General features: G+C 53.3%; 1 protein-coding gene across 6 annotated transcripts in view; it reads left to right on the forward strand.

The window, feature by feature from the left end:
* Positions 1-13327, forward strand: part of LRRK1 (leucine rich repeat kinase 1) — a 134587-nt gene that overhangs the window by 41478 nt on the left and 79782 nt on the right. For all 6 annotated transcript variants that reach the window (XM_089311165.1, XM_089311169.1, XM_089311171.1 and 3 more), the window contains one exon: positions 2388-2551. In XM_089311165.1, coding sequence (XP_089167291.1) covers positions 2388-2551 — 164 coding nt within the window. The remainder of the gene's footprint in view (positions 1-2387; positions 2552-13327) is intronic.

Here is a 13327-nt window from a genome sequence, read left to right on the forward strand (position 1 = left end):
TGCAGGGAGGAGTCCCTTTCTCAGTCTGTTCTGTCCCCTGCAGCTGTTAGTCTGTGTCAGCCCACACTGTTTGGGTTACTGTAGCTTTGTGTTAAATCTGGAAACCAGCAGGGCCAACTCCCCAACTCTCCTCCTTTTCTTTTTTCTTAATTATTTGACAGATAGTGATATGGACAGTGAGAGAGACAGAGAGAAAGGTCTTCCTTCCGTTGGTTCACTCCCCAAATGGCCGCTACAGCCGGTGCTGTGCCGATCCGAAGCCAGAAGCCAGGTGCTTTTCCTGGTCTCCCATGCGGGTGCAGGAGCCCAAGCACTTGGGCCATCCTCCACTGCACTCCCGGGCCACAGCAGAGAGCTGAAAGAGGGGCAATCAGGACTAGAACCCGGCCCATATGGGATGCCGGTGCCGGCCCCAACTCTCCTCCTTTTCAATATTGCTTCGGTTATTCTAGATCCTTCAGATTTCCATACGAAATTAGCATCAACTTGTCCCTTTCTGTTCCCAGCTGTGGTCAGGAGTAAATTGAATCTGGATTAAAATCAGAGAGAATTGGCATCTCAGCAGTGTTGATTTTCTAGTCCGTGAGCCTGGGCTGTCTTCGATTTGTAGGTCTCGTTCTCTCTCTCACTTGGCAGTGTACTGATCTCGCTCTTCTTTTGTTAAATTTATTTAGCAGCATGTAATTCTTACGCTTTTGTAAATGAATGGACTTTTATTCTTTTCCAGATGTTAGCTACTATTATGTGATACTTTGTGATATGAGTGTTTCGAAACCACCTTGTTAGCATTTACATAAAAAAAAAAAAAAACTGGCTAGTGCTGCGGCTCACTAGGCTAATCCTTGGCCTGCGGTGCCGGCACACCAGGTTCTAGTCCTGGTCGGGGCGCCGGATTCTGTCCTGGTTGCCCCTCTTCCAGGCCAGCTCTCTGCTGTGGCCAGGGAGTGCAGTGGAGGATGGCCCAAGTGCTTGGGCCCTGCACCCCATGGGAGACCAGGATAAGTACCTGGCTCCTGGCTTTGGATCAGCACGATACACCGGCCGTAGAGGCCATTTAGGGGGTGAACCAATGGAAGGAAGACCTTTCTCTCTGACTCTCTCTCTCACTGTCTAACTCTGCCTATTAAAAAAAAAAAAAAAAAACCCTCAGCTTATTTCCTTGTCCTTCAAAGAGCCCCAGCCTCAGGGCTGAGGAGCAGAGCCCGGAGCTGGTGTGCCGCTGTTGGCTGAGTGGCCTGGCCTGTGTCTGTGCTGCCCAGTGGAATCCACCTCCTCCCTGACTGCAGACTTCCCCGTAGAGGGCACGGGGACAGAGCTCGCCACACTGGCTCTCTAGCCCCTGGGAATCTGGTGGCCTTCACTTTTCTCCCTAGGAAAGGAGAGGGGGAGGGGGAGGGAGAGAGAGAGAGTGTGTGTGTGTGTGTGTGTGTGTGCACTTTGTGTGCAGTTCAGAACACTCAGGAAGCCCCTGCTGCCTGTGTGTTAGCTGTTTGGGGCCCCCAGACCCCTCTCCGTGCAGCCCTGTTCTGGAATGGGAGTGTGACAGGGCAAGAGACGGCTTCCTCTCCGCTGGTCTGCAGCGCCCAGCACCGGGTGTGGCCTCGCACAGCTGCCTTGTGCGTCTGTGGAGGAGCCCAGCCCTGCTGCACCGTGGCCTCCTCTGAGCCCCGCCTCTCCCAGGTAGCGCCAGGTGCCCAGTGGACCTGGAGCTGCCCCCACCTCCTCCACGCAGGGCAGGCCAGCGTCCACTCTTAGAGAACAGGAGCGTGTCCCAAGCAGGGCCGCCATCCAGGTAACCCAACTGGCCGAGCCAGGAGGTGTCTTCAGGCCACCTGGCCAGTAACCGCTGTGGTGCACGGGCGTCCCAAGGCCTGGAGTCTCCAAGAATCGCCCGGGGTCATTCCATGGTGTATTTGTATTGGGGTGGTAGGGACTGGGACTGCCGATTTAAAGCTGGCTCTCATTGGGCTGTCTAGAAGGAAAAGGCTGGGGACAGAGGGTAAATGTCCACCCTCCCCCCAGAATGGATCTTTCTGCTTCCACTGGGCACTCTGACCCTCAGCCCTCGTCCCTAAGCCTCTGCTCCCCAGATGCTGGCTGTGAGCTCAGCGGCCAGCTTCCCTCCCCACCAGGCGGCTGCCCTTGGCCCTACGGGATCCCCTGAGCCACGCTCGGCCGTGGGAGCCTTTGCAGAAAGCTGGCCCCGGCGTGTCCCCCTGGAAGGGCTGCAGGTACCCGGATGAGAGGAGTTCGGTGACAGTGGCATTGCAGGGCCATCTCCTCTCTTCCTACCGCCCGGAATTAGGTCACAGCGCATCCCTCTGCTGTCCTCTCCTGAGAGTGGGCACCCAGTGACGGCGATGCCCCGTGTGTTTCCTCCCGTGCAGGTGCCGGAGTCATGGGCAGCAAGCCGTCCACCCTGGGCGGTGACTGCACAGCGCAGGCCCTCAGGACAGAAGATATCCACGTCGCCTACAGACGGGGAGACTCCAGCAGGGCCAGAGACCTGCTCCGAGAAGCTTGCGACGAGAGCACATCGCAGCTGGAGAGGGTAGGACTCGGGCCACACGCGCCGTCCGCGGTCCCTGCTTGTTGATTTCCTTATTGGCATCGTGGTCTGGAAGTGCCTCCTTCCGCGTCAACATCTGTGGGCCGACTTCAGCTGCCCAGACCCGGCCTCCGTTCCCGGGAGCCTGTGAGGGGCAGGTGTGGGGTCACAGAAATGTCAGGAATGGGGGGCACCTGTAGATTGAACGGTGTTCTTTCACACTTGCTGCCGTTAGAACAATAGCCCACTCTCAAAAGAGAAAACTTGAGACCCTACAGTGGCACGCGCGGTCTCTGGTGTGTCCTTTGCAGCCTGCTGACCTGGGCAAGCGCTCTCGGGCACTCTGTGGGTCCTGTCGCATACACTGCTGGCTGTCACCTGGTGCCACGTTCAGACTTTTCCCTGTGACGAAACGTTTTTATGAACATCGCCTTCAGTGGCTGAGCAATGTTCCGTCACATAGAGAGGCTCAGTCCATGTCCCAGGGCCTCTGGACCAGGGAAGCCGAGGCTGTCAACTCTCGGAAGCCTGAGTGCTAGCAGGGGGGCTGCTGGGCTGAGCGTGTCCCCCTCCCAGAGTGAGAGAGCAGTGCACCTGCGGTCTTTCTAGTCTGCAGCCCATAGCCCGTGGGTGATGCTGCCCGCACGCAGGCCAGGTCTTCCCACACAGTCCACTCGACTCACACTAATCTAGTTGGGATGCAGTCCCAGAGACGCCCCCGACATAACGCTTTTCTGGGTTTCCAGGCGTCCTGTAATGTACCAGCTTCCTGCTGGCTGGGTCGGGTTGTTTCTAGTTCCCTACTAACCGTGCTATGCTGAGTGCTTTGCCCGACTCTCCTCCCCTGAGGCTGTTTTCTAAGGGTTACTTGCAGGCACTGAGGCTGGGAACCTGAACGTTTTTAAAGTCTGGGATGCCGAACTGCTCTCCACGGAGCTCTAGCCAAGGACTTGGGGCGGCTGTTGCCACCTCCTTGCACCCGTGGCCACTTCTCATTGGCTGTTACCATGCAGACACTTCACGGCTGTTCCATTTGCATCAACTTGATTAGCGTAGGTTGCGTATTCTCCATTTAATTGGCAGTCAGGAATAATTCAGGTCCTAACCCTCCAGCCCTTTCCCAGGAGTGTAAGAGCCTGGAGGGAGGTCGGGGTCCCGTGGGCTCCCTCTGCCCGCGGATTTGTGGCTCGTTCTGCACAGTGCAGGAGCGCAGCCGACCCGTTCCCCTCGGAAGGAGGCAGCTTCAGAAACCACGCAGCACTCCAGAGGCATGAGCTGATCCCCAGCGGCTCCTGGAAAGATCGCCGTGGAGGGAAGGCAGAGCAGGGACGCCTCTCCCCTTCTGGCTAAGTGCACCTGACAGAGCAGGGACGCCTCTCCCCTTCTGGCTAAGTGCACCTGAAACCCTTGGCGTGGCGTCTGAGACAGAAGGCTGTGAACCCCACCACGGGTAACAGTTCCACTGCCCCCGTCAGCTGCGACCACGTGGGAAGGCTGACTCGCGTCCATCTCACGGGCTTACCCGGCAGTACGGAGACGCTTGGCCTCCGCCCAGCCCGTGGGCAGCCTAGGGTCCCCTCCCTGCCCGGCACTGGCGAGGAGTCCCTGACACGCACCAGTGGGTGTCTGGCTATGCAGCCCCCGGGGGAAGGCAGCAGCTCCCTCCTCCCTACCAGTGCACAATTAGTAGACGCTAACCACACGATGCAAATGAGATACAGAGTCATCAAGCCCAGTTGCCCAGAATTTCCAAGTTCTGATAAAAAAAAAAAAAAAAAAAAAAAAAAAAAAAAAAAAAAAAACTTCCTCATTATACCCAGAGCCAGGAAAATCTCTTTTTTTGACAGGCAGAGTTAGACAGTGAGAGAGAGAGAGAAAGGCCTTCCTTCCGTTGGTTCACCCCCCCAAATGGCCACTACGGCCGGCGCGCTGTGCCAATCCGAAGCCAGGAGCCAGGTGCTTCTCCTGGTCTCCCATGCGGGTGCAGGGCCCAAGCACTTAGGCCATCCTCCACTGCCCTCCCGGGCCACAGCAGGGAGCTGGCCTGAATTGGAGCAACTGGGACAGAACCAGTACCCCAACCAGGACTAGAACCCGGGGTTCCGGCGCCGCAGGTGGAGGATTAGCCTAGTGAGCCGCGGCGCCGGCCCAGAGCCAGGAAAATCTCAAACTCAGTGAAAAGAACGAGCAGATGCCAGCACCGACTCTCTCAGTAGAATTATCTATCTGACAGCGTGCAAGCAGGCGTCCTAAAACTGCTTCCGAGGACAGCTGTGGGCACACATAAATGAAAACCCTAAAGTCTCAGGGGAAAACAGGACCTGCAGCAAAGAAATAAAGCTGTAAGGAGAACAGGCGAACAAAGCAGGAATTTTAGATTCTGAAAGTGCAAGAATGGAATTTTTAGTGGATCTAGTGTTCCTGCTACTGGAGTTCCAGAAGGAGAGTAGGTAGAAGGCGGGACTGAGCGGCTGCTCCAAGAATCGGTCCTGGAGATGTCCCCCGGATGGCAAAGGACACAAACACCCAGACTGAAGGGGCTGAGTGAACCGGAGAGGCTACAGCTGGTAAAATCCGTCCCAAGGGCATAGCAGTCAGACTTTAGGAAATAAAAGAAAACAAACCAACCAACCTGAAGGCAGCCCGAGAGACATACACCTGGCGTGTAGGGGAACAGCGATTCAGCCGGCAGGAGTTCCGCAGTAGAACCACAGAGCCAGAAGGAGCCGATGTGTGGTTTTGAAGCCCTGCAGCCCACACAAAGGCAACCCAGAATGCCACACCCGGAGGACACACCCCTCAGGAGCGAAGTCTGCAGGTAGGGGCACCCAGGACAACGGACAGCCCAGAGGATGCCTCTCCTAAGGGAAAGCCCAGGGAGAGTCCCTAGATCAAAACCAGCGAGGAGGGGCCGGCGCTGTGGCGCAGCAGGTTAACGCCCTGGCCTGAAGCACTGGCATCCCATAAATCCCGGCTGCTCCTCTTCTGATCCAGCTCTCTGCCGTGGCCTGGGAAAGCACTAGAAGATGGCCCAAGTCCATGGGCCCCTGCACCTGCATGGGAGACCCGGAAGAAGTCCTGGCTCCTGGCTTCAGATCGGCGTAGCACCCTGGCCGTGGTGGCCATTTGGGGAGTGAACCATCAGATGAAGACCTCTCTTTCTCTCTCTCTCTCTCTCTCTCTCTCTCTCTGCCTCTCCTCTCTCTGTGTAACTCTTTCAAGTAAAATAAATAAATCTTTAAAAAAAAAAAAAAACAGGGAGGAGAGAGCCTTGGGACCCCCAGAGTGAAGCAGAAACATGGCAGGAACCAGGCTGGGTGACTTAATAGACCTTATCCTCATGTTTAGTTCTTTAAGTTGTTTGACAATTGAGGCAAAAATTATTATGTTGCCTAATGTGGTTCTTGATGGAGAGGAACTATTTACGATATTACAGTTGCTCGATCAATTAGGGAGAATAAAATGGTGCATAAAATGTTGAAAACAGTAGCTTTTGATAAGATATGTATGTGTAGTGTAATACCCAGAGCAACCACTTGAAAACCATACAAAGAGAGATACTGAAAAACTGTAGAACAATCGAAATGGGGCTCACAAAATGCTCAAATGACTTACAGGAGGAGAGAGAAATTGAAATGGAGAAATGAAAAAGAAAACAAGCAGAAAGCAAAGAAGTAGCACTGCACACGCAGCATTTAAATAATTCTGTTAAATGTAAATGGTCTAAATACATGGACTTCAAGGCAGAATTTGGCAGAGCAGATAAAAAAAATGCATAAGCAGCGGCCGACTGTGAGGGTCTCTGGGAGGCGCATGGCAGTGTCCTCGCCTCACCCCTACCTTGGTGCCACGCCTGGAAAATCCAAGGCCGTCCAGGAGTCCCTGCTCACCCGCAGGCAAGGGGGCGCCATGTCTCTCACGACGAAGAATAGGGATCGTGAAGCTTAGAGTTGGGGCAGCTGCTGCCTTTGTATTTCGGTCATCACAGCCGAGGAGAAGGTGGAGAAACCGAAGCAGTACCCGCCCCTCGATCCGGCCGTGAAGGAGGTGACACGAATGAGATTCACTAACTTAAACGGTTAACAATTTTCAGAATTTACAAAAAAGCATTAGCAGCTGTAAACTGTCTACGATCAGACCACTTCAAATAAAGTGATGTAAGTGGGTTTGAAGTAAACACGGGAAAATAGATACCATGCGAGCATTCATCAGAGAAAAGAGGAGTGGCTGTTTTACTGTTAGATGGACTTCAGCAAAGAAAATTGCAAAATTTGTGAAATAAACCCTGATGCAGCAGAAGGGACAACGGACAGTCGCACGTCAGTGGTATCCCTTTCTCAACAGCTGACAGGAACGGAACAGGATACAGACGAACTCACGGGACCCGGCTGGCAGTCATGAAACTCCCAAGTGCACCTTAGAATCCAAGTGTCCACAGAACCTAGATCAGGATAGACCGCATCCTGGGGCATGAGACAAACCTTCGTGATTCCAGATGACTGAGATTATACTGAGCATCGAAGGAGTCAAACTGGAAATCAGTAACAAAAAGATAGTAGGAAGATCCCCAGCCCCTGGAAATGAACCACAGAACTTTTAAGTAATCCATGGTTCAAAGAGAAAATTTCAGAGGAACTTCAATGGAATGAAAATGGAGACCTGGGGCTAACAGAGAACAGTGCTGGGAGGTAAGTCTACAGCACTAAAAGCCGTATTAGTAAAAGGGAGGGTGGGTGTTTGGCGTAGCAGTCGAGTTGCTGCTTAAGGTGCCCACGTCCCATATCAGAGTGCCTGGCTTGAGTACTGGCTCCTCCACTTCCGAGCCAGCGCCTCGCTGAGCTCGTCTAGGGAGGCAGTGGGTGAAGGCCCAAGTGTTTGGGTCCCTGCCACCCACGTGAGAGACCCAGATGGACTTCCTGGCTCCTGGCTTCAGCTGGGCCAAGCTCTGGCTGTGGCAGGAACTGGGGGCCTGAACCAGCAGGTGGAAGCTCTCCTTCTATGTCTCTACCTCTCAAATAAAATGAAAATAAATAAGGGGAGAAAGAGAAAAGATGTAAAGTCTCAAAGCAATGAACTTCGACCCAGAGAAGCTAGAAGATGAGCAAATAAACCCGAAGGCAGCAGAAGAAAGGAAATATTAAAAATAAGAGCAGAAAATTAATGAAAGTTCAAGAGGAAAAACAGTGAAACAAATCTGGCTCTTTGAAACGATCAGTAGAATTGGAAAAGATGCAGCAGGACGAACAAAGACAGGAGAAAGTATCGGGAAGAAAACGGAGACTACCGCCGTGGGTCCCACAGGGACACCACGCCCCTAAATCTGACAGCACGGATGAAATGGATCAGACTTTGGACAGCCAAAGCCGCCACAGCCCATTCAGTATGAAATGAAGGGATTCTGTAGTTACTGGAGGAAATCTGTGGCCGAGACTGCTCGCTAGTGAATGCCACCCAACGTCTGTGGGAGAACCAATGCCACTTCTACCCAGTCTCATCCAGAAAATGGAAGAGGGGCGAATCCTTTCCCGGCGCTCCTGGGAAGCCGGCATTAGCCCTGATGCCAAAGCCAGACGCAGGTGGTACAAAGAGCCGCCGAGGGCCTGCGGGACCGAGACGCACAGCTCCAGGGGTGTACGGGAGGACTGCTCACCCTGACCCAGCGGGGCCTCTTCCAGGGGTGCAGAGAAGCTTGGGGGGCAGAACCGACGGGCTCCTCCACACGAGGACACCTGACAGCTAAATCACGCCGTGGCATCAAGTGACACAGGGTGCGCGCTGGAAACCTCAAGTACTTGTTCACGACCTAAAGCCGAGGGCCTCTCAGCAAATTATGAATCAAGAGGAACTTCTCAACTTGACCGAGACACCTCCAAAAATGTACGCATTCGTCGTTGCCGCCGCCCTGCTGCGCTCTCTGAGGCTGGGTGGTTTATGAAGGGTGAGGGTCGTTTTCGTTCATGGTTCCAGAGGCTGAAGACCTAGATCAGGCAGCCCCTTCTGGCCAGGGCCTCGCCTCCATGGGTACTTCATCACCCCACGGGAAAGTGGAGAGACCAGCAAGTGTGCGGCACGGGCAAAGCACCCGGTGCAGCCCCACCTTGCGGCTCTGGAGAGCATCGCATTAATCCCACTTGTGGAGGCTCAGCCACCTCTTCAAAGCCCCCCTGCTTTCCCCTGAGAGCAGGAACAAGGCCGGATCTCCACTCTCAGTATGACACCAGAGGTGCTACTCAGGAACAGTTGTGACCTAATTGGATTCAGTAGGATACCGTTCAGTACTTAACTAGAAGTTCTAGCCAGGGCAGCAAGGCAAGGGAATAAAATCAAAGGCATTCAGATGTGAAAGGCAGAAATGAAACTGTCCATTTGCAGGAAACAGAATGATCCAGGTAGAAAAATCTATGAAAGAAACCATCTGTAGAAGATAAAAACGGAGCCGTGCGTTTGGCACGGCAGCCTAAGGTCTCCGCTTGGATGCCCGCATTGCAATCAGAGTACCTAGTTCAAGTCCTGGCTGCTCCACTTCTGATCCGGCTTCCTGCTCATGCGCACTCTGAGGGGAACAGGTGAAGGCTTAAGTCCGTAATCCCTGCCACCCATGCGAGGGGCCTGGATTGTGTTCCAGGCGCCTGGCTTTGGGCTGGCTCAGTCCTGCCTGTTGTCGGTATTTGGAGAATGAATCAGTGGGTGGAAAATCAAGCTCTCAACATTAAAAAGCCAACAATCCACTTGTAAAATATATGCACTCTGGGAGGGGAGTTGAAGAGGATGTATAGGTAGCAAATGGCTCACGAAATGCGCCCAGCATCACTGCACACCCGTTAGAACAGCCAGAATGAAAAACGCGGACGATACCACAATTCTGGTGACGGTCAGAACAGCTGTGTCTCTTGTACACTGCTGATGAGAATACACAATGATACAGTCTTGGCAATTTCTTAAGAAAACTAGAAACACCCTACCCACAATTGTTCACAGCAGGTTTATTTGTAACAGACAAACACTAGTACAACCGAGAGCTCTCAGCAGGTGAGTGGCTGAATGTACTGCGGAACAGCCTCCAGCCACGTCGAGCCCGTCTCCGAGGGCCGCAGTCTTAGTGACTCCACGCACCAACGTGCTCGATGCATCGCAGAGATGGAGAGAGAATGGAGGTTGCGCGGAGGAGACAGGAGTGGGTGAGACTGCGGAGGGGCAGCCCGCGGGAGCTCTTTACGGTTGATGGCCGCAATGCTGTGTCTCGGTGCCTCGGTGGCGACGCAGTGGCAGAACCACATGCGTGCGTCATGCAGCGCCAGGTTTCTGGTCTTGACGTCAGGCTGCCGCTGTGTAAGATGCTGCTGATGGGGGACTTGGGTGAAGGATCTGAGGCCGTCCCGGTGCTATCTTTGCAACTAACTATGAATCTTTGATTATTTCAAAGCAAAAAAAAAAAAAAAAAGAAAGAAAGAAAAAGAAAAACAAGTCAGGAATTACACCTTTTTACATTTAAAGCCTTTATACATTTTTTACATTGTAATTTTATAATTTTAATTAGGCGTTTTTACATTTTAAACATTTATTGTGTTTAGAGGCAGGCAAAAAAAATGGATCTAAGCAGTTAGAAGCCAGGGTCAAGGCTCCTCCCAGTGTAGCTGTGACCTCAGTGGGCACAGGGGACTTCTGAGTTCACGGGTGTTCTCCTTGGCCTGGGGCTGGTTCCATGGCCATGTTCAAGTAGTAATTCATGGGAGCGTACACTTAGCAGTTTTTAGCTTTTCTGTGCTGCTGCGAAGTTAGAATGTATCCACTGAAAAGAGCACTTGGCTTTCTACGGGTTACCTGTGAATATGCATGGATGAGTGTTCTAGAAGGCTGCATGCGAGTGCTTCCTTTGCAGAGGGAAGTTGGGACGTGGAGGCATAGGGGGAGTCCTACTTTTATTTTGCGCTCTGCTGTGCTGTTGGGATTCAAAGCACCACTCACTGCAGAGCCTGCTCAGGCCCCTCCCCCGTCTGGGCCCCTCCTGGACCCGGGCTGGCTCTCTGCTTCACTCACCGCAGCCTGAGCACGGGGCCTTTATGCCTGCCGCCAACAGCGTCTAGACAGCTGCGAGCTGCATGGGTCATTCAATCAATCCTGTGGCTTTTCTCCAATGCAAGTGCTTTCTTGGAACGGCAGGGCTGCCCGGCTGCACCCCGGGCAGAGCCACAGGCAGGTGGGCATTCTTCCGTCCTGGTTCTGTTGGATAAATGACGATATTCCTTCCTCCAAACCATGCCCGTCCCAGAGACCGGCCCTCACCTCACCTGCGGGGCACACCTGCCAAGCCCGGCCCCTTCAGTCCACTTACAGAGCCCGAGTCTTCCTCAGAGTCACGCCTTTTCCCGGAACTCTTGGGTGGAGCAGAGAACGTGACCTTTGGAGCCACACAGATTCAAGTCCTGATGACTCCCCAGCCTTGATGGAAGCCCAGGCACTCCCTCCCCCGCGCTGTGAGGCGGAATGTGGTGCTAAGGCCTGATTGGTCAGCATCAGCTCCTTTCCCTGGGCTCCAGCGCCTCCTTCCTGCCTGTTTCATCCTAAAGTGATCAAAAACCACTCCTCTTCCAACTACTCAACCAGTACAGACCTCGCTTGTTGCTATTTTATACCTGCTCCCATCTCAACTTCATCGTAAACTCATGGGGGCCAGACATCACCCCGGCGCCCTCCGGGCCCCGCCCTGCCTCTTACACACAGTAGGTCTGCGTAGATGTTGTTGGAGGCACCAGCTGTCTCGCATGTGCTGATGCTCAGGCCATGGGAAGCAGCCAGTGTCAGGCGTAGCGGAAGTTCAGAGCACAGACAACCCTACACACGCCAGCCCAGCATCGTTCAGACCTTCCTCTTCTTGGACATGGGGAGACCTGCAAATTCAGGGCCATTTGACACCTGTGTGTGACAGCCACTGGCTAGTTTTGTGTCCTTGGGAAAGTTACGAAACCTCTCTGAACGCCCGTGTCCTTGTTGGTACTTTAACTCCCTTCAGTACCTGGACAGCTGGGATGAAACGGGCTCAGGTGTTCGTCCCGTGTGACCCCTGTCCTTTGTTTGCCCCGGGCCACCAAGTCAGGAATCCACTGTGAGCTGCCGGAGCCTCTCCACTCCTGGTTTCAGGGCTGCATGTTGCCCCGTGGGTCACACACATGCGTGGATCCCTTGCAGGATGGCTCTTCTCGGGGCCTGGCTGCCTTCCCTCTCTCTGTGAGGTTCGCAAGCTTGTGGGAGACGGCAGTGAGCTCTGGCGTGACACTGGGAGGGGACACTCACACGTCCCTGACCTCATGCAGTACACGCTCAGGTGTCCTGCTGTAAGGTAGAAATGGCACGGGAGCTGCAGATGTAATTCCAGATCTCCTAGTCGCTGCTTTAAAGAGACACAGATGGGTGAAATGTTAATCTACTATTGTTGAAGGTCAATATGGAGGTCTCTGACTTAGGATGGTTTGAATCCTAATTTTTTTTACTTTGCAATGGTGTGAAAGCAACGCCCATTCAGATAGAGAATTTTGACCTTGGGTCTTGTCCTGGGCCAGCATCCTGTGGTCGGATGGTCTCTGGCAGTGTTGGGCACTGGCACCAGGCACAGCTCCCAGTCAGTCTGCAGTCCTGGGGGGAACAGTGGTGCCACATTGCTGCCTTTTTCTGGACATGGTTATTCAGTAAATTATCTGAAGTGTTCAGCAGTTCATTATACATAGGCTCACGTATGTGTTCTGGGCGTGCTGAAGGCAGGCTGTGCTAAGCTCTGATTATGATTTTCAGTAGTTGGGCGTATTAAATGCATTTTCAATTTGTACTGGTTTTTTTAAGATTTATTTATTTATTTATTTGAAAGGCAGAGTTACAGAGAGGCAGAGGCTGAGAGAGAAAGTGAGGTCTTCCATCTGCTGGTTCATTCCCCAAATGGCTGCAAAGGCCGGAGCTGGGCTGATCTGAAGCCAGGAGCCAGGAGCTTCTTCTAGGTCTCCCATGTGGGTGCAGGGGCCCGAGGACTTAGGCCGTCTTCTACTGCTTTCCCAGGCCACAGCAGAGAGCTGGATGGCAAGTGGAACAACTGGGTCTCGAACATGGGATGCTGGCACTGCAAGTGGTGGCTTTACCCACTACACCACAGCACCAGCCCCAACTTGCACTATTTTCAAGTAATGATGGGTTTGTTGAAGCTGGGCCCCATGGTAAGCCACAGAGCATCAGTATGTATATTTAAAAAAAAAAAATCACTGGTTGGAGGGCGGTGCTGTGGCATAGTGAGTAAAGCTGCTGGCTGTGATGCCGGCATCCCATGTGGGCACCGGTTCGAGTCCCGGCTGCTCCTCTTCTGATCCAGCTCTCTGCTATGGCCTGGGAAAGCAGCAGAAGATGGCCCAAGTCCATGGACCCCTGCCCCTGCATGGGAGACCCGGAAGAAGTCCTGGCTCCTGGCTTTGGATCAGCATAGCTCCAGCCGTTGTAACCAATTGGAGAGTGAACCAGCAGATGGAAGATTCTCTCTCTCTGTGTCTCTCTATCTCTCTCTCTGCCTCTCCTCCTCGCTCTGTGTAACTCTGACTTTCAAATAAATAAATAAATCTTTAAAAAAAAAATCACAGGGGCTGGCACTGTGTTGTAGCATGTAGAGCTGCTGCCTGTGTTGCTGGTTCCCATGTGGGCGCCGGTTCATGTCCTGGCTGCTCCACTTCCAATCCAGCTCACTACTGGTGGCCTAGGACAAGCAGTGCAAGATGGTCCAAGGGTGTGGGTTCCTGTCACCCATAT

This window comes from Oryctolagus cuniculus, chromosome 12, assembly GCF_051225735.1.
Source record: "Oryctolagus cuniculus isolate XC-2025 breed Fujian yellow rabbit chromosome 12, ASM5122573v1, whole genome shotgun sequence".
NCBI lineage: Eukaryota > Metazoa > Chordata > Mammalia > Lagomorpha > Leporidae > Oryctolagus > Oryctolagus cuniculus.